A 27,659-nucleotide genomic window follows, 5' to 3' on the forward strand; every position below is an offset into this window, starting at 1 on the left:
TTGCTGTCTAAATGAGGTAACCAAAATAATGTGCCCCTCATTCCCAAAGATATTTATGTTTAATCATCAAACCTGTGAATAGGGTACTTTACATGGCAAAGGACTCTGCAGATAGGATCACAGATCTTGAGATGAGGGGAGTATTCTGATCATCTGGGTGGGCCCAATGTAATCACAAGGGTCCTCACGGAAGGATGAGAGAAGAGTCAGAGAGAGATGTGAAGGAGAAATGCTGCTGGCTTCAGAGACTCAGGGGCAATAAATCAAGGAATACAGGCAGCCTTCAGAAGCTAGAAAAGGCAAAAAAGAGATTCTTTTCTACAGCCTTCAGAACTAGAGAACTGTGGAGAACAAGAGTGAACGGTCAATGTCTCATTTTTCATAATGGGCTTAAGATGAATGTTTAAAATTACTACTTCATGTAGATCTTAGGAAAATTCAAGAACAGATTGCTAAACAGATGGCGTCTTCTCAAACATGACTGATATTTGCTTACTACGTAACCTAAGATATGTTAACCTCACTAGAGATTATTATCTGTAAAATATTTCAAATACTATCTCATAGAAATTGTTGCAGAATTAAAGGATATAATTTATATAAAACATTTTGCTCATTCCTAGCACTTTGTACTTTTTCAATAAATGGTATCTATTTTACAGAAAATATCTGAATTATTAAATATCATGGGAAATCTTTATATTAGAAATATGTTACAATACAATATTACATAATTTTTTGTAGTAATCCCCAACCAATACTTAGTGACTATAATCTGATCCAATCTAGAAAAATGACTATTTGGATTCCTTCCCCCATAACATACTGTTCGTATTCAAAAATTATCTGGAAGAATTGTTTCAGGTTATTGCTTTTAAGTGCTAGATTACAAGTAGTACTAATCTGAGATGTGTTGCATCATTAAATAATTTATGGCCAAATTATCCTGCAAAACAGTTTCTGAATCTAAATCTGTATTTGTATATAATGAACATCTGTCCAACCTGCTTTTCTGGCCCTTTTTTGGGATCTATGTAAGGAACTGGTTCATTGTATGTTCTTGCGTTTGTGTTAATGAATTTGGCATAATAAACACGTCCTCTCCCGATACATGGTTTTGAATGCTGTGTGGTTTTTCCAGATTTTTTTTCATGTTTGATTTCTTCTTTTCTTTCAGTTACAGATACTATACCAGCATCTTCTATTTTATGCTGTCTGAAAAACATAATTAGATATTAAATCATTTATATCAGTGAGTCATAAATAAATAATATTTAAATATATTTAATGCATTAAGACAATTTAGGCTTTAATTTTAGTTAGAAGGGCCTTATACTATTAAAATTTGGGATATTATCTTCTCAATCTGAGATATAGAAGAGGATTTGTGTTGATGATTATTCATTACAATATGCTAGTACACCGGTACTTAAAACAGTTTGTAGAAAACTGGAATTAAAAGTTTATTTTGGTACAAAATGTTTTTTCTTCAAAAATTTCACAGGAGCAGGGTTGTAGTACAGCATATTAAGCTACTGCTTAGGACTTCCACAACCTATAATGGAGTGCCTGGAGCCAAGTATCACCTCTACTTCCAATCCAACTTCCTGCTAATGTGCCTAGGTACCTGAGGTTCCCACCATTTATATGGGCGATCCAGATGCAGTCCACGTTCCTGGTTTTCCCTGGCCCAGCCCTGGCTGTTGCAGGCATTTGAGGAGTAAACTAGCAGATGGAAGATCTTTCTCTCTCCTCTTCCCACCCCATTACTCCACCTTTCAAATAAATAAATACATAAATTTTATTTAAAAATTCATTTAGAGTTTTTCTGTTTAAAAAAAAGTTTCTGGAAATGTGTCCTATTAAAAAGTCATACATAAGTTTTTTGCAACAAAATAAACATTCTTTAATTCATTTTTTTTCTACAAACTTTTAGAAGTTGCCTTGTAGTATACAGAGTCTCATTTGCTTGGAATAGAGAAAGAGTAGTGATATTATCAAGATCACAAGTCATGCTTACAGTATTTATACCTGTGGCTAAGTGGCATGCTAATCTTAGCTAATCTTTTTTAAGAGTAATATTACCAAGAGATGATCTACCACTCCCATCCCATTACCTAGTAAACTCAGCCATTTAGACAAGGATAACTATTTAATTTTAAAAGTTCTCCTGGGTCTAGTTTTGTGGCAGAGCATGGTAAGCCACTGCCTGCAATGCCAGCTCCCATATGGGCGCTGGTTCAAGTCCCGGCTGCTCTACTTCTGATCCAGCTCCCAGCACTTGGAAAGCAGCAGATCATGACTCAAGGTTTAGGTTCCTGGCTTCGAATCAGCCTACCCCAGCTGTTGCAGCCATTTGGGGAGTGAACCAGCAGATGGAAGATCTCTGTTTCTCCCTGTCTGTCTGACACTCTGAGTTTCAAAAAAATAAATAAATCTTTAAGAATTAAATAAAGGTCTCCTGATAAACTTATAAAAACTACCAAATAGACATCATTATTGATTGTTTTTTGACAGGCAGAGTTAGACAGTGAGAGAGAGAGACAGAGAGAAAGGTCTTCCTTCTGTTGGTTCACTCCCCAAATGGCCGTTGTGGCTGGCGCACTGTGCCGATCCAAAGCCAGGAGCCAGGTGCCAGGTGCTTCTCCTGGTCTCCCATGGGGTGCAGGGCCCAAGGACTTGGGCCATCCTCCAATGCACTCCCAGGCCACAGCAGAGAGCTGGACTGGAAGAGGAGCAACCAGGACAGAAACCGGCGCCCCAACCGGGACTAGAACCCTGGGTGCCAGCACCACAGGTGGAGGACTAGCCAAGTGAGCCATGGCGCCGGCCCATTATTGATCTTTTTAAGAAAAGACCAATATGCAGGAAGAACAATTAACTCATCTCATCAAATTTTTGCTCCTATACACTGCTATGAAAACATAAAAATTATGAAAATGAAAAAACAGGTGTTTAAAAATAGTTTGTATATTTTTCACATTTTAAAGGAAGGAGAAATTGACATTATAAAAGACAGCAGTTTAAAATAAATAAACTTGGGGCCAGTGCCATGCTTCAGTAGGTTAATGCTCTGCCTGCAGTGCTGGCATGCCATATGGGTGCCAGTTCTAGTCCCAGCTGCTCCTCTTCCTATCCAACTCTCTGCTATGGCCTGGGAAAGCAGCAGAAGATGGCCTGAGTCCTTGGGCCCCTGCAACCACATGGGAGACCGGGAAGAAGCACCTGGCTCCTTGCTTTGGATCGATGCAGCTCCGGCTGTTGCAGCTGCTTGGGGAGTGAACCAATGGAAGGAAGACCTTTCTCTCTGTCTCTCCCTCTCACTGTCTGTAACTCTACCTCTCAAGTAAATAAAATCTTAAAAAAAATAAAATAAAATAAAATTCATAAATCTGAAACCTAAAGAATGAACATATAAATATTCATATAAATATTACATAGATTGTTGTAAAATCAAAGCTCTGACCCTATAGAAGGTGAGTCAATATGATTCCAAATTTACAGAAAAATTAAGTAGTTCTGTTAAACATAGACCTTAAAATAGAATTCCTACTTTATTTCAACCGCAAGCCAGGTCCATCTCATTTACTGTGTCATTTTGCAATGAAAACACTCCAGTGGCTTTCCACTGCATTTACAATAAAGACACTGCCTCCTAATTATGACTCCAAGATTTTATGTGAGCTGCTCCAGCCAATCTCTTCAGCCTCACACCAGCCTCTCGCCCTCAGTTCTCAGCTAACCTGTTTTCCTTCAAAACCTGGACCATGTCCATCTCTTATCCCTTCAGGGTATTTGAATGTGTTCTTCCCTCTGGCCAGAGGGCTCTTTCCTAGCTCCCTGTACAGCTGGCTCATTATCTCCTGAGTAGCTTTTCAGAGATTCCTCATTCAAGTCATTCCATAAATTCTCTATTTTAGCACTCTCCACTTCTTTCCTAATACTTGCCACAGTATGCAGTATGTGTACCTAGTTTTATGTTTATTCTTTTCAATATACACCAGAAATACCCTTTACTAGTCAATAAATTCCATGAGGTAGAGATTATTTCACTCACCATTACACTCAGCATCTGGGAAGAGTCTTGTTCATCGAAGATAAATGGATTTCTATTATAATATTTACATATATTTTGAGGGTTTTCAAGGTGGCCAAACAGAGGTGCCCAGCGTTTGCCTTCTCCACAGAGAACCAAAACAACAGTTGAATAGCTGTGTTTCAAGGTGAGTGCCAAAAGAGGAACACTGGAATTTAGTAAGGAAAGTATAGGAACCCTATAGGAAACAGAGGCCTGAGATGGCAACAAAGAAAGAGTCAAATGGAAACCGAAACCATGACCCCATCCCCTTGACCAGGCGAATCCCCATTGCAGAAGAAAGGGTAAACACCGTAACAGCAGGAAAGCTCATCTGCATGGACATCTCATGCTGACAATCTTGGCTACAGGAGGAATCCACAGTTATCATAGAATAGGAGCCCAGTAAGGAACCTACCTGTAGTACTCATGGTGGCTTTGCTTCAGAGAAGGAACTCACATTGTCTTGCACCTCACTCCTTCAACCTCCAATTTCCCAAAGTTCAGGATGTGGCAGTGTGATGCCACCTTGAGAATGGAGTCACTGTTAGAATCCACACTGCCCATGGGAAAGAAGCCCCTGCATACCCACATTTCTGGGTCTGACAAACATTCCACCACATTAGCAAAAAAAGACTGCAGCTTCAGGAATCCACCTAGACCCAGCAAGACAACAGTGACCCCAGCACCCTAGGCCCTACAGAGCTCTGCACTACCAGGAACAGATGGTATGATACAATAGGGGCATACGGCCCCCAGGATCTAAGAAGTAGGGTGTCCCTGCCCCCTCAGACTTGGAACCCTCCTCTATTCTCTCCCCTCCCCCACTACCTGAGGCATTATCTACCACCATGGGAACCTACACACAAGACTCCCAGCCAGGGCTCTCACAACCCCAGCCAGCTTTTATGACTCTGGCCCTCAGGTGGTGGGTGGAAATGTGCCACCAGTGTCAGATGCAAGCAAGCAACTCCTTTGCCTCAGGAGCATCCCAAGCCCTACTGCTATGAAGGCTGATTAGAGCAGAAAAAGATACAGGGAAACTAGACTACAGTGTCCAACTGCAAGGAAAGCCAAAGTAGCCTACCAAACTGACACCTGAATACCTTTCACCTTTTTGCCTTTTACCACAAAAGTCACCCTTTAAAATTAACAGAGACAACTGATCTACAAAATGTGCAAAAATCAATGTAGAAACACAAGTACGAAAAAAAAATAAGGCTATTTAACTCCTCCAAAGGAACACAATGACACTTTAATAATGGATTCCAGTGAAAAGGAGATTGAGGAAATGCCTAACACAGAATTCAAAATATACCAGTGTTGTGATATAGTGGGTAAAGCCACCACCAGCATTTTCTGTTGGCATCCCATACTGGTGCCAGTTAGAGACCCGGCTGCTCCATTTCCAATCCAGCTCTCTGCTGTATTCTAGGAGAGCAGTGGAGGATGGCCCAAGTCCTCAGAGATCCAGAAGAGGCTCCTGGCTCCTGGCTTTGGATCAGCTCAGCCCCGGCCATTCTGGCTATTTGAGGAATGAACCAGCAGATGAAAGACCTCTCTCTCTTTCTCTCTGCTTCTCTGTAACTCTGCCTTTCAAGTAAATAAACAAATCTTTAAAAAAAAATTCAAAATAATGTTTACAACATTACTCAGACATAAGAGAATAAAGGCAGCTGAAATAAATCAGGAAAACAATGTATGATATGAAGAAATTCAGCAGAGATTATGAAAAAGAACAAAACAGAAATCTTAAAAAGCTCAATAATTCAAATAAAAAATGTAGCCTCAACAACAGACTAGATGAAGCAGAAGAAAATATCTTGATTTGAAGACATGTCTTTCAAAATATACCAGATAATGGCCGGCGCCGCGGCTCACTAGGCTAATCCTCCGCCTAGCGGCGCCGGCACACCGGGTTCTAGTCCCGGTCGGGGCGCCGGATTCTGTCCCGGTTGCCCCTCTTCCAGGCCAGCCCTCTGCTGTGGCCCGGGAGTGCAGTGGAGGATGGCCCAGGTGCTTGGGCCCTGCACCCCATGGGAGACCAGGAAAAGCACCTGGCTCCTGGCTCCTGCCATCGGATCAGCGCGGTGCGCCGGCCGCAGCGCGCCGGCCGCGGCGGCCATTGGAGGGTGAACCAACGGCAAAGGAAGACCTTTCTCTCTGTCTCTCTCTCTCTCACTGTCCACTCTGCCTGTCAAAAAAAAAAAAAAAAAAAAAAAAAAAAAAATATACCAGATAATAAATAAATAAATGTTAATAAAGATACCCTATTAGACCTCTCACACACCATTACATGTACAAATTTGAATCTTGTGAAACCCTGAGATAGAAGAGAGAAGTAAAGGCATAGAAAACTTATTCAATCCAATAACACCTAAGAAATTTCCCAAATATGGAAAAATATATACATATCCAAGTACAGGTGACTCATAGCATCCAAAATAGACATGATCAGAAACATATTATAGTCAAATTCTCAAAAGCACAATCCAAAGAGAGAATTCTAAGATCTGGGGCTGGTGTTCTGGTGCAGCAGGTTAGGTCACCACCTGTGATGTCAGCATCCAATATCAGAGCACCAGTTCGAGTCCTAGCTGCTATGTTTTCAATCTAGCTCTCTACTAATACACCTGGGAAAGCAGTGGAAGATGGTCCAAGTACTTGGGCCCTGCCACCCATGTGGGATACTCAGATGGAGCATCAGGCTCCTGACTTCAGCCAGGACCAGCCCTGGCCATGTGACTACCTGGGGAATGAAACTAGCAGATGGAAGATTTACTCCCCCCACCTCTCTCTCTTTGCCATTCAAATAAGTAAAATACATTTTTAAAAATAATAAAATCTGAGGCAGGTGTTGTGGCACAGCAGGTTAAGCCATACCTGCAGCACTGGCATCCCATATGGGCACGGGTTCAAGTTCCAGTAGCTCCACTTTTTATCCAGCTTCCTGCCAATATGCCTGGGAAAACACTGGAGGATGGCCCAAGTCCATGGACCCCTGCACCTACATGGGAGTCCTAGAAGAAGTTCCTGGCTACTGGCTTTGGCGTGGCCCAGCCCTAGTCACTGTAGCCATTTGGGGAGTGAACCAGCAGGTGGAAGATCTTTCCTCTCTCTCTGTAACTCTGCCTTTCAAATAAATAAGTAAATTAAAAAAAAAATAAAATCTGCAAGAGAAAAGCAGCAAATCACATGTAAGGAAATCGCCATTAGACTAACACTGCATTTTTTTTTTGACAGGTAGAGTCATAGACAGTGAGAGAGAGAGACAGAGAGAAAGATCGTCCTTCCGTTGGTTCACTCTCCAAATGGCCGCTAGAGTTGGTGCTGCGCCGATCCAATGCCAGGAGCCAGGTGTTTCCTCCTGGTCTCCCATGAGGGTGCAGGGCACAAGCACTTGGGCCATCCTCCACTGCCTTCCCAGGCCACAGCAGAGAGCTGGACTGGAAGAGGAGCAACCAGGACTAGAACCTGGCACCCATATGGGATGCTGGTGCCGCAGGAGGATTAACCAAGGGAGCCATGGTGCCGGTCCAACACTGCATTTTTTAACAGAAATCTTGCAGGCCAGGAAGAAATGGAATAATACATTGTATATTCTAAAAGAAAATCTGCAACCAAGAATACTACATCCAGTAAAAGGATATCTTTTATAAAAGAAAGAGAATTAAAACTTAATAACACAAGCAAAAACCAGGAATTCATCACTGCAGGACACGCCTTCAAAATATGCTTAAGGGAATCTTGCTACAAATACAAGTTAAAAAAAACGATAACTACAATCATGAAAGCATTTGAAAGTATAAAACCCACTAGAAAAAGAGCAAAGATAATCAAAATGAACAGAAGAAATTTTTAGAAATAACCAGGACTAGGTAATTATTATCAATAATAAGCTTGAATGTTATGGACTAAATTCCCAGTTCAGACTAGCTGAAACGTATTAAAAAATAAGACCCAACAATATAGTATGAGAAACTCACTTCACCAGTAAATACACACACGGATTGAAAGCATGGAAAAAGATATTCCACACAAATGGATACCAAAAGTGAGTAGAAGTAAACACACTAATATCAGAAAAAAAATAGACCTTAAGACAAAAAACTATCAAAAGAGATAGACAGACACCAATGATCAATGGAGGTTGGGATTATCAGTTGGTTGGAATGCTACCCTCAATGCCAACATCCCATAAGGGTGCCAGTTCACGTCTTGGCTGATCTGTTTCTGATCTAGATCACTGCTAATGAGCCTAGGAAAGCAGCAGCAGATAGCCCAAATACTTGGACCCCTGCCACCCATGTGGAAGACCCAAAAGAAGCTCCTGGCAGCCATCTGCGGGGTGAATCAGCAGATGGAAGATCTTTCTGTCTCTCCGTCTGTCTGTAACTTTGCCTTTCAAATAAATAAATAAACCTTAAAAAAAAGTATGCCTTTTAAATTGTAGTCCATGTTGCAGCAGGCAGCCTCTGATTGTCTTGTCTGTAATTCCCTTGCAATATATGGCAGTGGTAGTCAGCTGGTAGCTGTCCTACCTGCCCTGCTGCTCCCTTGCAGCATATTCAATCAATCTAACTGCTCATTTTATCTGACTGTTTTGGTGAATTCTTTGCCACCCATAACACTGGCCTCAGTTGTCACTTCCTGCAACATACACAAACAACGGGTCATTGATGAAATAAAGAAGGAAATTTAAGAATGTGTTGAAACTGCAGCTGATGTTGTGGTGCAGCATGTTAAACAGTCATTTGTGACATTGGCATCCCATACTGAAGTGCCAGTTTGAATCCAGCTACTCTACTTCTGATTCAGCTTCCTGCTAATGTGCCTGGGAAGGCAATGAAGGATGGCCCAAGTGCTTGGGCCCCTGCAACTCATGTGGGAGGCAAGGATAGAGTGTTCCTGCGAGCTTGGCTCAGACCTGGTTGTTTGGGCCATTTGGGAAGTGAAGTCTCTGTCATTCTGCTTTTCAAATAAATCTTTAAAAAAAGTGTTTGAAAATAATAAAAATGAATACGTGGCATACTAAAACTTATGGGATACAGCAAAAGCAGTATTAAGAGGGATGGTTACAGGAATAAGTACCTACATGAAAAAAAGAAAGATTTCAAATAAATAACCTAAAAATGCATCTCCAGAAGTTTAAAAAGCATGACCAAACCAAATCCAAAATGAGTAGAAGGAAATAATAAAGACCAAAACAAAAATAAATAAAATAGAAACTAAAAAGTTAATACAGTTGTTTTATTGGAATAATAAGCAAAATTGATAAGCCTTTAGCTAAACTAAGAAAAAAGAGAGGACTCAAATAAAATCAGAGATGAAAAAGGATACACATATCTGATATCACAGAGATAAAAAGAATCTTTACCCATCCATAAGAACCATATGCTAACAAACTGAAAAATCTAGAAGAAACAGATAGATTTCTGCACACATATAACCTACCAAATCTGTATCATGAAGACATAGAAAACCTGAATAGACTGGTAACAAATATGAAACTCAATCAATAATTATCCCAACAAAGAAAAACCCAGTACTAGATAGCCTCATAGCTGAATACTACCAAAATTTAAGGAAGAATTAACACCAATTCTTCTCAAACTATTCCAAAAATTTGAAAGGAAGGGAACACTTCCAAATTTACTCTTTGAAGTCAGCGTGACACCAAAACCAGACAAGAACATCACACGACAAAGAAAGCTACAAACCAGTCTTCCTGATGAACATGCAAAAATTCTCAACAAAATACTAGCAAACCAAATCCAGTAACATATCAAAAAAAATTACCCTCTATGATCAAGTTGGATTTATCCCAGGGATTCAAGGATGATTCAACATATACAAATTAATAAATGTAATCTATCACACCAATAAAATGAAGGATAAAAAAGATCATCTTAATAGATACAGAAAAAGTATTCAAATTTTCAATATCAATTAATGATTAAAACCCTAAAAAATTAGATATAAAAGAACTGTACATCAACATAATAAAGGTTACTATGTGACAAACCCATAGCCAACGTCATAAGGAATAATGAATAGTTGAGAGCATTTCCTCTAAGGTCTGCAACTAGACAAGGAGATCCTCTCTCTTCATCTTATTTAATTTTACATCAGTAAATTTAACCAGAGGAATTATGCAAGTGAAAAAAAAGTCTATCAAATAGGAAAAGAATAAGTCAAATGATCCCTATTTGCAGGCGACATGAGTCTATTATATAGAAAAACCTAAAGACTCCAGTGAAAGACAATTTAATTTGATAAAAAAAATTCTTGCAGATATTTGGTGAGGCAGCGATGCTGTTTGGGATGCCTACATCTGGTAGCAGAGAGCCTGAGTTTGAGTTGCAGTTCTGCTCCTGATTCCAGCTTCCAGCTAATGTGCACTCTGGGAGTTAGCATGTAGTGGCCCAATTAGTTGGGATATTTCCACCCACAAGGGAGACCTGGATTTAGTTCCCAGATCCTGGCTTTGGCTGTTGGCTGTTGTGCGTATTTGGGGAACGAACCAGCATGCTGCACCCCCCACCCTGCTTTTCACATAAATAAAATGAAAATTTTGAAAAGATACAAAATCAACATATAAAAATCAATAGCATTTAATATACCAGTAACAAACTTTCTGGAAGAAAAATAATAAAATTTGTCCTATTTAATAGCTACAAAAAATTAAATAGCTAAGAATAAACGCAAAGACATAAAAGATCTGTACAGTGAAAATTATAAAACAATGATGAAGCAAACTGAAGAGAACACAAAAAACAGACCTCCCAAGTTCAAGGATTGGAAGAAGTAATAATATTAAAAATTCCACATACCCCAAAACAGTTTATAGATTCAGTGAAATTTCCATCAAAAATATAAATTACATTCTTCAACTAACTGGAAAAAAATTCAAAAATTCATACAGAAGCACAAAAGTTCCCAAATAACAAAGTAATCTTGAGAAAAAAAAGAACAAAGTTAGAGGTATCATACTATGTGATTTAATGACACACTACAGAGCTATGGCAACCAAAACACATGATAAGGGTCTAAAAAAGACATATAGACAAACAGAACAGAGATTCCAGAAATGAATCCATATATCTACAATGAACTACTATTTGACAAAGGTGCCAAAAACAAACACTGCAGAAATAACAGTCTCTTCAACAAATGGCACTGGGAAAACTGGATATTCCTATCACAATATTGAATTCTCAGTACTGGATGTTTGGCAAGAGATTAAGATATCACTGGGAATGATCACATCCCACATTAGAATACCTGGGTTCAAGGCACAGCTCTGCTCTTTTTTGTCTTTTTGTTTTGCTTTGTTTTCAGATCTATTTTTTTTTTAATTTTTTTTTGGGGGGGGACTTAGAAAACCCCATCCAACATAGAACAGGTTTTATTAAAAAAAAAAAAAGTGAAATGGCAATTTAACAGATATTTTAACAATTTTTTGTGTCTAGCCATATTTCATAATGTGTTTTTCCTAAATGCTTAACCTAGGGAACCCATACTTGTGTGCACACCCATGCAAAATAAACACATGAATTTAACAGTGAGACTTATGAAAAGAAAGCATTCTAATTCAGCTCTTCAGAGCTTCTTCACTTCTGCCTGTGTGAAATTCTCTAATCCTTCCTCCCCAAAGATGGACTATGGTGAACTGACAAAGATGAAGTGTAAGATTTTCAACTGCTCACTGCCAATTTTTAAAATCAGCTATAGTAACAGCTTTATTTGAAATGCTCTTTTGTTTGTTCAGATGTTGAAATAACTTGCTTTTCTGGTTAGTCTGACTATAGTTCTAATGAGGCCTGGCTTCACTAGACATTTTAGGAAAAAGACCTCTACTGAGGCCCAAATCAAACATACTATTGATCACCTCTAAGATGGCATAATCTATGGTCTTTCTTTCCTCACAAAATGAGGATAAAGGTTACAAATATTTACAGAAAGTCTACTAATAGCCCAAGTACTCTGGTAGGCACTTTCTCAATGTGCCCAAAGTCATGGCTTATAAACCCAGAGTAGGGAAGCACACTCAGGTCTGACTCTAGTCTTTTCTCTGCTACATTATTATCAGTTACTAGGTGCAATTCAACAACTTAACACTCAGTATGGGCCATAGACTTTGTTAAAAAATTATCCTAATGAATCTTTATAACAATCCTATTAGAAAATCTAAGGCTGTAAAAGAATTTTATACAATATGCCAAAAAAATCAAGATTCATGTCAAGTTAAATAGTTTTACAATAGTCTGAAATACTTTTAAAATAAATAACTTTAAATAGTGTAAGGCCATTTTAAGGGTTCTCATTCCATTATCTGTTTCTCACTGTCTACCAATATTTCCTTTCACTTACAGCTATGCAGTCATCCCATGCTAAATAAACAGATTGTTTAACTTTTCAACTGTCTTTCAGCTTACTTGAAGCTGTGTGCTTGTGTATGTACACACTTTGGCTGACCAGAACAGAAGGCTGGGGGTATGTATGACCAATTATGATTCATTATGGACCAATGGTAGAAAAAAAATGCTACTAACATGCAGAGATAAATTCTTTTAGTCATATTTAAAGAGAGACTGTTATTAAAAGTTTCCTTTATTTTTCTGTTGAATCAAGCACTAGCTACCAGTTAGTTAAATTTTTTTGTGTGCCCTCTAAAATTTAGCACAGTTAGCATTGCCTTATCAGTAATCAAATAGGTCCCAGTGGTTATGTCCATATTTAGATTGTTCAGGTGGTCAGGAACTCTTTTATTGGTTTGCTTTAGCTTTTAGTTCTTGGTTATATCTCCAAATGCAAAAGAGTTGAGAGGCTCCTGCTGCCCCCACAAAGAAGTTAGCAGCAAATAGACTCCAATTTTTTGGAATAATTACGAGGGAGTAGCTTGACCAAATAAACCCTGTAGTCATCAAAACAGCAGACTGAGCTGTGCTGAATTTTTCTGCAGGTCTTGCCATGTCAGCCAATCCAGCACACACCAATCCCCATTTCATAATTGGAGCCCAGAAGAAAATTGTGCGGGGACCTGCCGGGTGGTTGTACAACGGCCTCAATTTCTCCAGCAGCATCAGCTCCACTTTATCCAGGAGCCAGTGGTAGGTAGCCCGCAGGCCTCGGGCGCCGGCAGCTGACATGTCGGCTGCCGAGTGATCGTGGGCAGCCGGATGGGAGCATCGCCGTGTCCTCGCTCCTGGCTGACAACGAAGGGCAGCTCGTCCCTCTCCCTTGCCACAGCGCCTCACTTCCGCTTTCCACCAGGGTGCCCTTCACCGTGGCTCGCCTGCCCCCAGGCCCAGATCTATTTATTTAAATGAAAGAGCTATGGGAGTTGGAGAGAGAGAGGGAGAGGGAGAGGAAGAGGAAGGGGGAGGGGGGGAGGAAGGGGGAGGGGGGGTTGGAGGAGGAGAAGAAAGGCTGAGCCAGGCCAAAGACAAGAGTCAGGAGCTTCTTCCAAATCTCCCACATGAGTAGCAGGGGCCCAAGCACTTGGACCATCTTCCGCTGCTTTTCCCAGGCCATGCAAGGAGTTGGATTGGAAGTGGAGCAGCCAGGACACGAACTGGTGCCCATACAGGATGCTAGAATTGCATACAACACCTTTACCTGCTACACCATAACACTGCCCCTCTGCTTTTGATTCTAATTTCCTGCTAATGTGCACCCACCCTATCGGGTAACAGGTGAGGACTCAAGTACTTGGGGCCCTGAGATTTACATGGGAGACTTGGATTGAGTTTCTGGTTTCTGGCTTCATTCAGCCTGACCCAACACCAGCTATTGCAGGCATTTGATAAGTTAACTGACAGATGGAAGACCTCTGTTATCTTTTTGTTTCTCTGCCTTTCAAATATTTTTTTAATTTATTTATTTGTATGTATCTTGTAAATACATTAGAAACATAGTAATTCTTTCCATGCCCTATTCCCCCACACATTTCCCCCCCTACACCTCCCCCCTCTCATTTGGTCTAAGAAAGCAAAGGAAACAGAAAGAAAGAAATCAAAAAGAAAAAAAAAAAAGAAGAAAGGAGTTAAAATAAAAAAAAAAAAAAACAAGAGAACTGTTCCTCAACAGTCTAAACAAGGGCTGTTCTTTGTTATTGCTTCTTAAAGATGTTTTCACTTTTTTCTCCCCTTCTTTTCCCTTCCTTCCTCCCCCTTCTTTCCTTTTTGAAACTTAATTGTCTTTAAAGAAGAACCCAAGGATGTTATTGCTTTTCTGAGCTCTCAGACATGTCTATAACTTACCACACATAATAATATCCACATTTAAATTCACTAAAAGTGATTCTTGAGAACAAGTTTTACTACTAAGTTAAGCCTCATGACACAACTCTTTGTGGACAGAGGTCCTGCATGGGAAGTTAGTGTACAGTGACTCTTATTGTTTATTTATCAAATAACACTCATATATGACATCAGTGATAACCCAAGGCTCTTGACATGAGCTGCCACAGCTATGGAAGCCTTTTGGATCCAGTAGCTCGACAAGGCCATACGCAAAGTGGAAGTTCTCTCCTCCCTTCAGAGAAAAGTATCTCCTTCTTTGGTGATCACTTCTGACCACTGGGGTCTCATCCACAGGGTCCTTTATGTAGAATATTTTTTCCCAGAGTGTCTTGGCTTTCTGTGCCTGAAATGCTCCCTCTGGGCTTTCCAGTCAGATGGAATGTCTTAAGGGTTAATTCTGAGGTTGGAGTGATATTTAAAGTGATTGTCATTCTATGAATCTGCTGTATCGACTGCTTCCCATGTTAGAGCCTTCACTCCTTTTTAATTCTGTCTATTCTTATTTCCAAATAACTTAATCCTATTAATATGATCACTTTAACTCTTGAGCATATCTATATGGTCTCTTTACCACTTGTTCCTATTCATTTTATCTTTTTAACACTTAAGCTGCTATTTTTATCAGTCAGCTTAAGGGATTTTGGGGTCTTATGGCTAGTTGTTAGGTTGTACCTTTAGAAGTATGCCCATATGAATGTATGTAGGATTATACTGCCTTGCGATTGCACACTTCATACATTTCACAATCACAAATTTATGATCTTGATGATTCTTCCCACTGTGTCCACCCTCCCACCCTGACTCCTACCTCCCATCCTCCTCCCTTTCTTATTCTCTTATTCTTTACTAAAACCTATTTTCAACTAACTTTACATATATATGATTAACTCTATGTTAAGTACAACATTCAATGAATCATATGAAAGAGAAAAAGATAAGGCAGATGTTATAAAGGAAAAGATAGACAAAGAAATAGAATATGAAGCTGTTCCTCAACAGTCAAGAGAAGAGCTGTTCATAATCATTGCTTCTAAAAGTGTTAATTTCATTTCTCTTTTTTTTACACGTAGAGTTAGATAGTGAGAGACAGACAGAGAGAAAAGTCTTCCCTCCGTTGGTTCACCTCCCAAATGGCCAGCACGGCCGGTGTGCTGCGCTGATCTGAAGCCAGGAGCCAGGTGCTTCCTCCTGGTCTCCCATGTGGGTGCAGGGCCCAAGGACCTGGGCCATCCTCCACTGCCTTCCCGGGCCACAGCAGAGAGCTGGACCAGAAGAGGAGTAACTGGGACAGAAACAGCACCCCAACTGGGAATAGAACCCAGAGTGCTGGTGCCATAGGCAGAGGATTAGCCTAGTGAGCCGCAGTGCCAGCCAATTTCATTTCTACATGCTGTATTTTAGGTGCTCTATTAGTTAACACATGTCAGGAAGAACAAATAGAATTTGTCCCTTTGGGATTGGCTTATTTCACCAAGTATTGTTTTCCAGTTTTCATCCATTTTGTTGCGAATGACCAGACTTGTTTTCTGTTTTGTTTTTTTCTTATCTGCAGTGTAGTATTCCATCATATATATATATAATTTCTTTATCCAGTCTACAGTTGATAGGCATTTGGGATGATTCCATGTCTTCACTATTGTGAATTCAGCTCCAATAAACATGATACAGGTAGCTCTTTCATATGTTGATTCATTTCCCTTGGGTAGATTCCCAGGAGTGGGATGGCTGGGTTATGTGGAAGGTCCATATTCAGACCCTGAGGTATCTCCATACTATCTTCCATAATAGCTTTACTAGATTACATTCCCACCAACAGTGGATTAGGGTGCCTTTTTCCCCACATCCTAACCAGCATTTGTTGTTTATTGATTTCTGTATGAAAGCCATTCTAACTGGGGTGAAGTGAAACCTCATTGTGGTTTTGATCTGCATTTCTCTGATAGTTAGTGATCCTGAGCATTTTTTCATGAGTCATGTGCCATTTGGATTTTCTCTTTTGAAAAATCCCTTTTTACATCCTTTGCCCATTTCTTAACCAGATTTGTTTGTATTGTTGTTGTTGAGTTTCTTGATGTCTTTGTGTATTCTGGTTATTAAACTTTTATCAGTTGTACAGTTTGCAAATATTTTCTCCCATTCTGTCAGTTGCCTCTTCACTTTGCTGATTGTTCTTCCGCAGTGTAGACACTTTTCAGTTTGATGTAATCCCACTTGTTGATTTTGGCTTTGATTGCCTGTGCCTCTGGGGTCTTTTCCAAGAACTCTTTGTCTATTCCAATGTTCTATAATAATTTTATGGTGTCAGGTCATAGATTTAGGTCTTTAATGCATTTTGAGTGGATTTTAATCCTTTTTGAGGTATCAGGTGAAGGTCTTGCTTTATGCGATCCAGTTTTCCCAGCACCATTTGTTGAACAGACTGTCCTCACTCCAGTGTTTAATTTTAGTTCTTTTGTCAAAGATATGTTGGTTGTAGATGCTTGGATTGATTTTGGGTGTTTCTATTCTGTTCCATTGGTCTATTCATCTGTTTTTGTACCAGTATCAGGCTGTTTTGATTATAACTGCCATATAGTGTGTCTTGAAATCTGGTATTGTGATGCCTCCAGGTTTGTTTTTGTTGTATATGATTGATTGCTCTAGCTATTCGGCATCTCCTGTGTTTCCATATAAATTTGAACATCATTTTTCTATACCTGAGAATATCTTCATTATTGTGATTGGTATTGCATTGAATTTGTAAATTGCTTTCTGTATGGACATTTTGATAATATTGATTCTTCCAAACCATGAACATGGAAGATTTTTCCATTCTTTTGGTATTTTCCTCTAATTCTTTAGTGTTTTATAATTCTCACCATAGAGATCTTTGACATTCTTGATTAAATTTATTCCAAGTTATTTGACTTTTTTGGTAGCTTTTGTAAATGGGATTTATCTTAGAACCTCTTTCTCAGCTGTGGCGTTGTCTAACAAGGCTATTGATTTTTGTGTATTGATTTTGTATCTTACTAGCTTTCCAAACTCTTCTATGAGTTCCAATAGTCTCTTAGTGGAGTCTTTTGGATCCCTGTGTATAAGATCATATCATCTGCAAATAGGGATAGTTTGACTTCCTCCTTCCTGATTTGTACCCCTTTGATTTCTTTTTCTTTTCTAATGGTTCAGGCTAGAACTTCCAGTACTATATTGAAAAGCAGTGGTGGGAGTCTGTATCCTTGTCTGGCTCTGGATCTCAACTTGTCCCGTTCAATAGTATGCTGACTGTAGGTCTGTCATAAATTGCCTTGATTATTTTGAGAAATGTTCCTTATATTCGCAATTTGCTTAAAGTTTTCATCATTAAAGATGTTGTATTTTATCAAATGCTTTCTCTGTGTCTATTGAGATAATCATACGGTTTTTGTTCTTCAATTTGTTAACGTGATGTATCATATTGATTGATTTGCGAATACTGAACCATCCCTGAATATCAGGGATAAATCCCACTTGGACTGGGTGGATCATCTTTCTGATGTGTTGGTCTGTAGTTCTCTTTCTCTTTTTTATCTTTTTCAGGTTTAGGAATTAAGGTGAGGCTGAATTCACAGACAGTATTTGGGAGGATTCCCTCCCTTTCAATTGTTTTGAATAACTTGAGAATTGGTGTTAGCTCGTATTTGTTTGGTAGAACTCAGTGGTGAAGTCATCTAGTCTGAGATTTTCTTTGTTGGGAAGGTCTTTATTATTGAGTTCTGTCTTGGTTATGGGTCTGTTTAGGTTTTCTAGGTCTTCATGACTCAATTTAGGTAGGTCATATGTGCCCAAGAATCTATCCATTTCTTTTCGGTTCCCTGTTTTGTAGGCATACAGCTCTTTGTAGTTATTTCTGATGATTCTTTTTATTTCTGTGGTGCCTATTTTTATATTTCCTTTTTCATCTCTGATTTTATCATTTTGGGTCTTCTCCCTCTTTTTTTGGTTCGTTAGGCCTTTCATTTTGCTGATCTTTTGTATTGTTTTACTGGTTTCAATTTTGTTGATTTCTTCTCTAATTTTAATTATTTCTTTTCTCCTACCAGTTTTGGGTTTGGTTTGCTGTTGTTTTTCTAGGCCCTTTAGATGCATTGATAGCTCATTGTTGATAAGCAAATTTCTTGATGTAGGCTCCAATTGATATCAACTTTCTTCTTAACACTGATCTTGCAGTATTCCATAAGTTTTGTTATGTTGTACTGTCATCTCCATTTGTTTCCAGAATTTTTTTGATTTCTCTTTTGATGTCTTCTATGACCCACTGTTCATTCAGGAGCATGTTGTTCAGTCTCAGTGTGTTTGCATATGTTCTGGGAGTCCTGAGTTACTGATTATACACTTCATTCCACTGTGGTCGAGAACATGCATAGTGCAATTTGAATTTTTTTGAATTTGTTGAGACTTGCCTTATGGCCTAGCATGTGATCAATCCTAGAGAAATTTTCATGCACTGGTGAGAAAAATGTGTATTCTTTCCCTGTAGTGTGAAAAGATTGGTAGATATCTGTTAGGTCTGTTTGGTATACAGTGTCGATTAAGTCCATTGTTTCCTTGCTGATTTTCTGTTTGGTTCACCTGTCCATTGCTAAAAGTGGGGTATGAAATCCCCCATTACTATTGTATTTGAGTCTATGTCTACTTTTAAACACATTAACATTTCTTTTAAATAGCCAGGTGCCCGGAAATTAGGTGCATATACATTTATAATAGTCAAATCTTCCTGTTGAATTGATCTCTTTATCATTACATAGTGCTCTTCTTTTTTCTCTTTTAATAGTTTTTTTTTGGTTAAAGTCTATGTTGTCTGATATTAGGATGGCTACACCAGCTCTTTTTTGATTTCTGTTAGCATAGATTATCTTTTTCCATCCTTTCACTTTCAGTCTGTGTGCATCTTTGTTGGTGAGATATGTTTCTTGTAGGCAGCAAATAGATGGGCTTTCTTTTTTAATCCACTTAGCCAGTTTGTGTCTTTTAACTGAAGAGTTGAGGCCATTTACATTCAGGGTGACTATTATTAAGTAATGACTTTGCCCTGCCATATTTCTGTTAATAGTCCTTTTTTTTTTTTTTTTTGACAGGCAGAGTGAACAGTGAGAGAGAGACAGAGAGAAAGGTCTTCCTTTACCGTTGGTTCACCCTCCAATGGCCCCTGTGGCCGGCACACCATGCTGATCCGAAGCCAGGAGCCAGGTGCTTCTCCTGGTCTCCCATGTGGGTGCAGGGCCCAAGGACTTAGGCCATCCTCCACTGCACTCCCGGGCCATAGCAGAGAACTGGCCTGGAAGAAGGGTAACCAGGACAGAATCCAGTGCCCCGACTGGGACTAGAACCCATTGTGCCAGCGCTGCATGCGGAGGATTAGCCTACTGAGCCGTGGCGCCAGCCATCCTATTTTTTTACTTTGGGTTACCTTTGTAGTTTTACTTGGCAATTTTCTGCCTTAACCTTCTTTCATAGTGATGACTATGTTTGTTTCTGTTTATAGCACATCCTTGAGCATCTTTTGTAGGGCTGGGTAGGTGGCTACACATTCTTTCAATTTCTGTTTGTTATGGAAGATCTTTTTTTCACCTTCATTCATAAATGAGAGCTTTGTGGGGTGCAGGATTCTGGGTTGACAGTTTTTTTTCTAAGGACTTGGAATATTTCTCGCCATTCTCCCTAGCCTGTAGGGTTTCTGGTGAAAACTCACTTATGAGTCTAATTGGAGATCCTCTGAATGTCATCAGACATTTCTCTCATACACATTCTTTACATTTACTGTGGAGAGTTTGACTACAATGTGTCATGGTGAACATCTTTTCTGGTCATGTCTATTGGGAGTTCTGTGTGCTTCCTGTACTTGGATGCCCCTTTCTTTCTCCAAATTGGGAAGTTTTCTGTTATTTCATTAAGAAGGCCTTCTAATCCTTTCTCTCCATACTCAGGAACTCCTAGCACCCATATGTTGGGTTGTTTGATAGTATCTTGTAGATTTTCAACAGTATTTTTTAGTTTTCTAATTTCTTCTCTTTCTTTGGTCTGACTGTAAAATTTCCATAGATTTTCTTCTAGTTCTGATATTCTTTCTTCTGTCTCACCTACTATAAGATTTTGCTAAGATTTTCCACTGCATTTTTTATCTGATCTATAGAGTTCTTCGTTTCTAGTATTTTATTCTGATTTCTCTTTTATATCTCAATTTTATGAGAAAAATTTTCATTTAGTTCATGAATTTGCTTTTGGTTGCTTCTACTTAGAAGGGTGGTTAATTTTCTGAATTCCATTTCTTGCATATATTCAATCTCTTCATCTTTACCTTCTACTGTTGAAATGTTGTAGGGTTCCTTTGGGGGACTCATAGTGTCTTCCTTATTCCTATTTAAGTTTTTTTTCTTTGTTTTTCAGTATTTGTGTGGCTTTGTGTGGCTTAGTGGGACGTCTACACTTTCAGTGAGTACCAGGAGGTTTGTGGTGGCTGTGGCTTGGTTGCTCGGTTCAATATTCCAGGGTGAAGCAAGTATCCAAAGTAAGGCCACTGTGGGGCTTAGTAGCTCTCCTCTGGATGTCTGTAGACGAGGGTGTTCACGTTGGTTGGTGTGATTAACCCTTCTCCTCACAGCTGCAGGAGGCCCTGGTGTTAGTCCCTAGTTGGGATTGCTTAATGAACTGCATCTGTGTTCTGTGACAATTTCCTTGAACATGGTTCCCTCTGTTGTGAGCTGCTATAGGACTGTGAGTTGTGGGCGTATGCACAGTGCTCCTGCCTACTGGGCTTGCTTCACAATGGTGGGAGGTGGGCATGAGCTTTCAATAGGCATGGCTTCCCCTTGCCATACTACCTGAGTGGTAGGAGAAGGTATTCTTCTGAATTATTGTGTTCCTTGCTGTTTGGGTAGAGGGTTAAATGACCCCTGCTATTGCTGGGTTCACGCATGGGAGACGGGCAGCTGTCACCTGCTTGGTCCAAAATTAGAGGGGAAAAAAAACAGAGGAGCACAATTGCTTCCAGTTTCTGCCAGTCCCTGCAGGGTTGCGGGAGTGCAAGGGAAGTGTACCACCATCCTATATGTTCATTTATTCCTTCCCCAATGTAACTTCAGAAGTTCATCAAACACTCCCTCCCACAACTATCTGCAGCTCCACAAATCTGTGAATTTCCCTCCTCTCTCACCTGGTCCACCAGAGCCAGCATTCCCCTCTCTGGTTCAGAGCCTCCACGATTTTATTTCCCCCTTTTTTTTCATTATTCACTCCTTCATTGCAAACTTGGACCATCTCAGCCACTCTCCCTGGGTTTTTCTCTGTTAATTCCCCATGGCTTTATCTCAGGCATGTAATTTCAACCCTTTTTAAAAAATTTTTTTATGACAGGCAGAGTTAGACAGTGAGAGAGAAAGACGGAGAGAAAGGTCTTCCTTCCATTGGTTCACCCCCAAATGGCCGTTACAGCCGGTGTGTGGTGCCGATCCGAAGCCAGGAGCCATGTGCTTCCTCCTGGCCTCCCATGAGGGTGCAGGGCCCAAGCACTTGGGCCATCCTCCACTGTCTTCCCAGGCCACAGCAGAGAGCTGGACTGGAAGAGGAGCGACCGGGAAAGAATCCGATGCCCAAACCAGGACTAGACCCTGGGTTGTTGGTGCTGCAGGTGGAGGATTAGCCTAGTGATCTGTAGCGCCGGCCTGTTTCAACACTTTTTTTTTTTTTTGACAGGCACTGTCTCTCTCACTGGAGAGAGAGAGACAGAAAGAAAGGTCTTCCTTTGCCATTGGTTCACACTCCAATGGCTGCCGTGGCCAGCGTGCTGCGGCCGGTGCACCGCACTGATCTGATGGCAGGAGCCAGGTACTTATCCTGGTCTCCCATGGGGTGCAGGGCCCAAGTACTCGGGCCATCCTCCACTACACTCCCTGGCCACAGCAGAGAGCTGGCCTGGAAGAGGGGCAACTGGGACAGAATCTGGCACCCCGACTGGGACTAGAACCCGGTGTGCCGGCGCCGCAAGGTGGAGGATTAGCCTAGTGAGCCACGGCGCCAGCCTCAACATTTTTTATTTTTTTTTTATTTTTTTTTTATTTTTTTTTTTTTTTTTTTTTATCTTTTATTTAATGAATATAAATTTCCAAAGTACGACTCATGGGTTACAATGGCTTCCCCCCCCATACCGTCCCTCCCACCAACAACCCTCCCCTTTCCCACTCCCTCTCCCCTTCCATTCACATCAAGATTCATTTTCGATTATCTTAATATTCAGAAGATCAGCTTAGTATACCTTAAGTAAGTATTTCAACAGTTTGCTCCCACACAGAAACATAAAGTGAAAAATAATAGATGATTTTTTTAAAATGATGATGAAATCAGATCAGACCTATTGTCATGTTTAATCCCAGTGAGAGTCAAGTTGGGAATTGAAAATTTCTTTCTTTTCTTTTTTTTTTTTTAAACATTAATTTTGCCCCGTGTGATCTGGACCATCCTGTTGCTACTCTGCCATCTTGGAAAACCCCATCAAATAATCTTTAAAGAAGAAATTCTAACCCCTATCTACCTCTCTTTCTATGCCAATATCAACTCAAAATGACTCAAAAGACCTAAGTACAACCTGAAACTACAAAACCACTATAGAAAAATGTAGAGAAAACACTTCAAGACATTAGCATGGGCAACAATTTTTTTGGATGAGAACACAAAAATATTGGCAACAAAAGCAAGACACATAGGATTATACCAAACTAAGATGCTTCTGCATAGCAAATTAAAAAAATCAGTAGAGTGAAGATTAGGAGAAAATGTTTGCAAGCTAGACATCTGACAAAGGATTAATACCTAGGAAATATAAGGAAGTAAAAAAACCTAACAGCACAAAAACAAAAATCCAGTAAATAAGTGGGCAATGGATCTAAACAGACATTTCTAAGAAAAAAAAATCAACTGGAGTCAGCATTGTGCACGGTGGGTTAGGCCACTGCTTGGAATGCTGGCATCCATGTAAGAGTGCCAGTTCAATTTTCAGCTACTCTGCTTCCAATCCAGCTTCCTGCTAATGTGCCTGGGAGGACAGCAGAAGAGGGTCCACATACTTGGACCCTCTGCCACCCATCTGGGAGAGCAGGATGGAGTTCCTGGCTCCTGGCTTCACCCTGGCCCAGATCTGGCTGTTGTAGCCATTTGGGGAGTAAACAAGTGGATAGAAGATCTATCTGTCTTCCTGTGTGTCTCCCTCCCTCTGTCTCTGTCACTCTGACTTTCAAATAAATAAATTCTGAAAAAAAGAGGAAAAAATATAGTCAACAGAGACATATAAAAAGGCTCAAAATTATTGGCATCAGAGAAATAAAAATCAAAACTGCAACAAGGGTCAGGTGATTGGTCTACTTGGGATGTCCCCATCCCATAATAGAGTGCCTGCTGTACAGTCCTGGCTTCATGTATGATTGCAGCTTTCTGCTAATGAGCATCCAAGGAGGCATCAAGTGATGGCACAAGCAGTTGGGTCCTTGCTACCCATTTAGGAGAAATCTGGAATGATTTCCCAGTGCCTAGCTTCTGCCCCAGCTGGTGTCACTGAGGGTATCCGGGGAAATGAACCAGCAGACTGGAGATCTCCTTCTTTTTGCTTCTCAAATAATTTTTAAGAAGAAAAACAGAAACAAAACAAAAACCCCAAAGCCACAGTGGAGTGCTGTCTCATTCCAGGCAGAACGGCCATTATCAAAAAGACAAGGAATAACAAATGCTGGTGAGAATGTGCAGAAAAGAACCTGCAAACTAGTATGGCTTTTATTTAGAATATAGAAGTTAGTGGAGAAATTAAAAATATAACTACCAAATGATCCAGCTATCCCATTTCTTAGTATATCCAAAAGAAATAAAAGCACTGTGGTATAGTGGGCTAAGCCTCTGCCTGAGGCATCAGCATTCCGCATGGGTGCCAGTTCATGTCCTGGCTATTCCTCTTCCAGTCGAGCTCTCTGCTATGGCCTGGGAAAGCAGTAGAGGATGGCCCCAGGTATTGGGCCCCTGTATTTGTGTGGGAGACCCAGAAGCTCCTGGTCTTGGCTCCTGGCTTTGGATCATGCCAGCTCCAGCTGTTTTTGCCTTCTTGGGAGTGAACCAGTGGATGGAAGACCTTTCTCTCTGTCTCTCCCTCTCTCTGTAACTCTACCTCTCAAATAAATAAAATCTTTTTTAAAAATCAGCATATTAAAAAGATGCCTATGTACTCATATGCACTGCAGCACTACTCAAAAGCATAAAGATATGAAAATAACCTAGGTGTCCATCAATGGATGAATGGCTAAAGAATATGTAAAATAAACACACATACACACACACACACACACACACACACACACATAGTGGAGTATTATTCAGTCATACAAAATGAAATCCTGGCTTTTGCAGCAAAATGGAAGAAACTGGAGATTATGCAAAATAAGCCAGACACAAAATGACAAATACTGCGTGTTCTCCCATACATGTGGAAGTTTTAAAAAAATCAACATGAATTTAGAAAAATCATTGCTAGAATATGGGAAGGGTGGGGGGAGGACAGAGAGCATTTGGTTAAAGGTACCAAGACACAGTTAGATTCTAGTGTTCCATAGCACAGGGGTGGAGGGTACGACTTTAATTCACAATAATGTATTATATTCTGTATGCAGAATTGGAGGAGAGGAGTCAGTAAGCTCCAAACACGGAAGAAGAATGAGGAGGTAAAAATGGTGATTTCCTGATTGATCAGTTCAAGGTATATGCAGGAGTTGAAACATTGCACTATGTCCCATAAAGGTGCATGAGTATCACATGTTAATCATACATTTTTAAAAATAAAATATTTACATATTTCTAGTGAATCTGCTGGATTTTTTTTTTTACTCTGGCTTTGATTTAGCTGTATATCCTCCATACAAACAACATTCTCAATCTCCGGATTTTAGCTCCTTGCTAAAATTACTCTCTGCAAAAGGTTTGGAAAAAAACTGAGTACGATAAAGTGTAAATGACATCTAATCTTTCTATTACCTTTCCAGAGACATATGTCTTTATTTAAAGGTCATGACATTGGGGTCAATAAATTTATCACTGAACACTTCTGACATCAGTTTTTTTTTTCCACGAGTCTCTCAGAGCTGTGACCCAGCAATACACTTATACTGGAATCAGGTCTTTCAAGGGAAAGACTATGGCTGTTTGCTTGCATACTTAAGCATTAATTTGAGTGAGCATTTGTGGTATGAATGCCTATAGATTACACATAAAAGTAAAGTATATGACTCTATAGTAATCTCTTACTGGAAGGAAAGCACTGGTTAAAAATAGAAAAAAGCTAATGGGCTCTAAAGCAAATCAGACTGGATTGGAATCTCGGCTCTGCCATTTAATATTTGAGCTTGGTTTCTTTATTTGCCTGAGAAGAACAATAATAACTATTGTGAGAGATGTGAAAAAAACATTTAATAATTTGTTCAACAGTTATGTACTGAGTTATGGCCAGGTGCTGTCTGATCCTCTGACGATACAGCAATGACAAAACAAAGATTTCTGCTCTCACAGAGCTTAAATTCCAGCAGGGGAAGGCTGATGAGAAATCGGTAAAACACATAATCTGTTAGATTATGTTAAGTGACAAGAACAGTAAATCAGGAGACAGGAGTGCATATATGTGTAAGGTAGGCTGGAGTTTTAGGTAGGAGGGAAGCTACACTGTACACTGAAAACACACACAAAGAGGGGAGGCAGACAGCAAACTGGATATTGACGGGAAGAGCGTTCCAGCAGAGTAAGATTTAACTGTCAAAGCTTCGCAGAAGAAACGGCCCTATACTGGGAACAGTGCTTCTTAAAAGTGTGGTCGATGGAGTAGAATTGGCAGCAACTGTGATCTTGTTAGAAACACAAATCATAATCTCTGAGGCTGGTTCCCAGAAACTTGTTTTAACCAGTTCTCTAGCTGACTCTTCCATATGTTAAAATTTGAGAACCAGTGTTCTACAGACAAAATTACAGGCTTTGGAAGCAGGCACCCCTGACTCCACACGGCTCTTAACCAGCTGTACTACCTTGACCCAATAGTTCACAAAACTGTTGGTCTATCATCATCACCTGGAGGCCTTGTCAAAGCCCAAATTATGGGGCCCCAGCGGGCGAATTTCTGACTCTGTGAGTCTGAATTTGCCTTTCTAACAAGTTCCCAGGTGATGCTGACGGTGGTCTGGAGCCCACTCTGAGAACTGCTGCAGAAGACAGCAAGGGGCCCTACGAGCTGGAGTAGAGAGGGAGGGAAGCAGGCCATCAGGCCTGAGGGTGCCTTGGCTTTTACTCCGCGATGTCAGGTGAAGGTGGTCTAACTTACGCTATGAAAGGACCCCTCTTGCTGTGTTGAGGAGCTGCCGAAGGTCAGGGGAAGCATCAAAGCCCCAAGTTAGAAGGCTCTGGCGGCACCCAGGGATGAGAAGCTGGGGGCTGGGACAGGTCGGGGATGACGGAGAAAGTAATGAACAGTGGTGGATTCCGGATAACTTAAAAGGTAAAGCCTATAGAACTTGTTCATAAGCTAGGCGCGGGCTGCGAGCAGATGACTTCAAGAGTTTTAGGCCAGGCAACGCAAGCCAAAGTCCCTGGCACATAGTATGTGCTCGGTAAACCGGGCGTTTTAAAAATTGTTATTTCTAAGAAGTCAGAGATAGAAGAGGAGAGCAGGAGGCTTGGTTTGTGTGGTTGGTACTGAGGCCCCCACTTCGGGTCTCACCTACACCTATTGAAGGGGGAAAACATTTTTCGGAAGGGGAAACTTAAAAAACAAAACCAGCACTTACTGCTGCTTTTCCTCCTTTGTCTCCATGAGCCCCTAGAGCCTGGCACGAGCCAGCGAGGAGCCGGACGAGAACAGGAACATAGCTCTGTCACGAAAGGGGCAAGAGAGCCCCGCGACTGTGACTCCTGCGTTGCTAAGCGACGGCGGCCTCCGCGCTCGCGGCCTGAGAGAGGGGCGTGAGGGCGGGACCGGAGCGCGCAGGCGCAGTAAACCTGGCCGCGTCCGCGGTGGGCCCAGTCTCCTGACGTTCCTGCTAGAACCACTGCTAGAGACGCTGCGTTGGACCGTGCCTTTCCCCTTGTAGGTCCCGGATGGGTTCCGTGTTATTTTTCGCGGCCCACTTGTTCGTCGGGGAATCTGCGAGGGGCCTGCGGTTGACAGAGCCTCCCCCGTGCCCTCGGCTCCGGTGCCGGGGCAGGCGAGGGCGTGTTGCCCGAGCCCGGCTGGACGTCACCCGGGCGCT

General features: G+C 40.8%; 1 protein-coding gene and 1 pseudogene across 1 annotated transcript in view; both read right to left on the minus strand.

Moving 5' to 3' along the window:
• Positions 1 to 27,359, minus strand: part of CIMIP6 (ciliary microtubule inner protein 6) — a 63,251-nt gene extending 35,892 nt beyond the window's left edge. Inside the window, 2 exon segments of the mRNA XM_008254401.4 lie at positions 1,005 to 1,215; positions 27,198 to 27,359. Of these exon segments, the coding sequence (XP_008252623.1) occupies positions 1,005 to 1,215; positions 27,198 to 27,223 (237 nt within the window). The 5' untranslated portion in view covers positions 27,224 to 27,359.
• On the minus strand, positions 11,466 to 13,356 carry LOC100347216 (mitochondrial pyruvate carrier 2 pseudogene; annotated as a pseudogene).
• Positions 27,360 to 27,659: the final 300 nt, after the last annotated feature.

Source organism: Oryctolagus cuniculus, chromosome 2 (assembly GCF_964237555.1).
Source record: "Oryctolagus cuniculus chromosome 2, mOryCun1.1, whole genome shotgun sequence".
NCBI lineage: Eukaryota > Metazoa > Chordata > Mammalia > Lagomorpha > Leporidae > Oryctolagus > Oryctolagus cuniculus.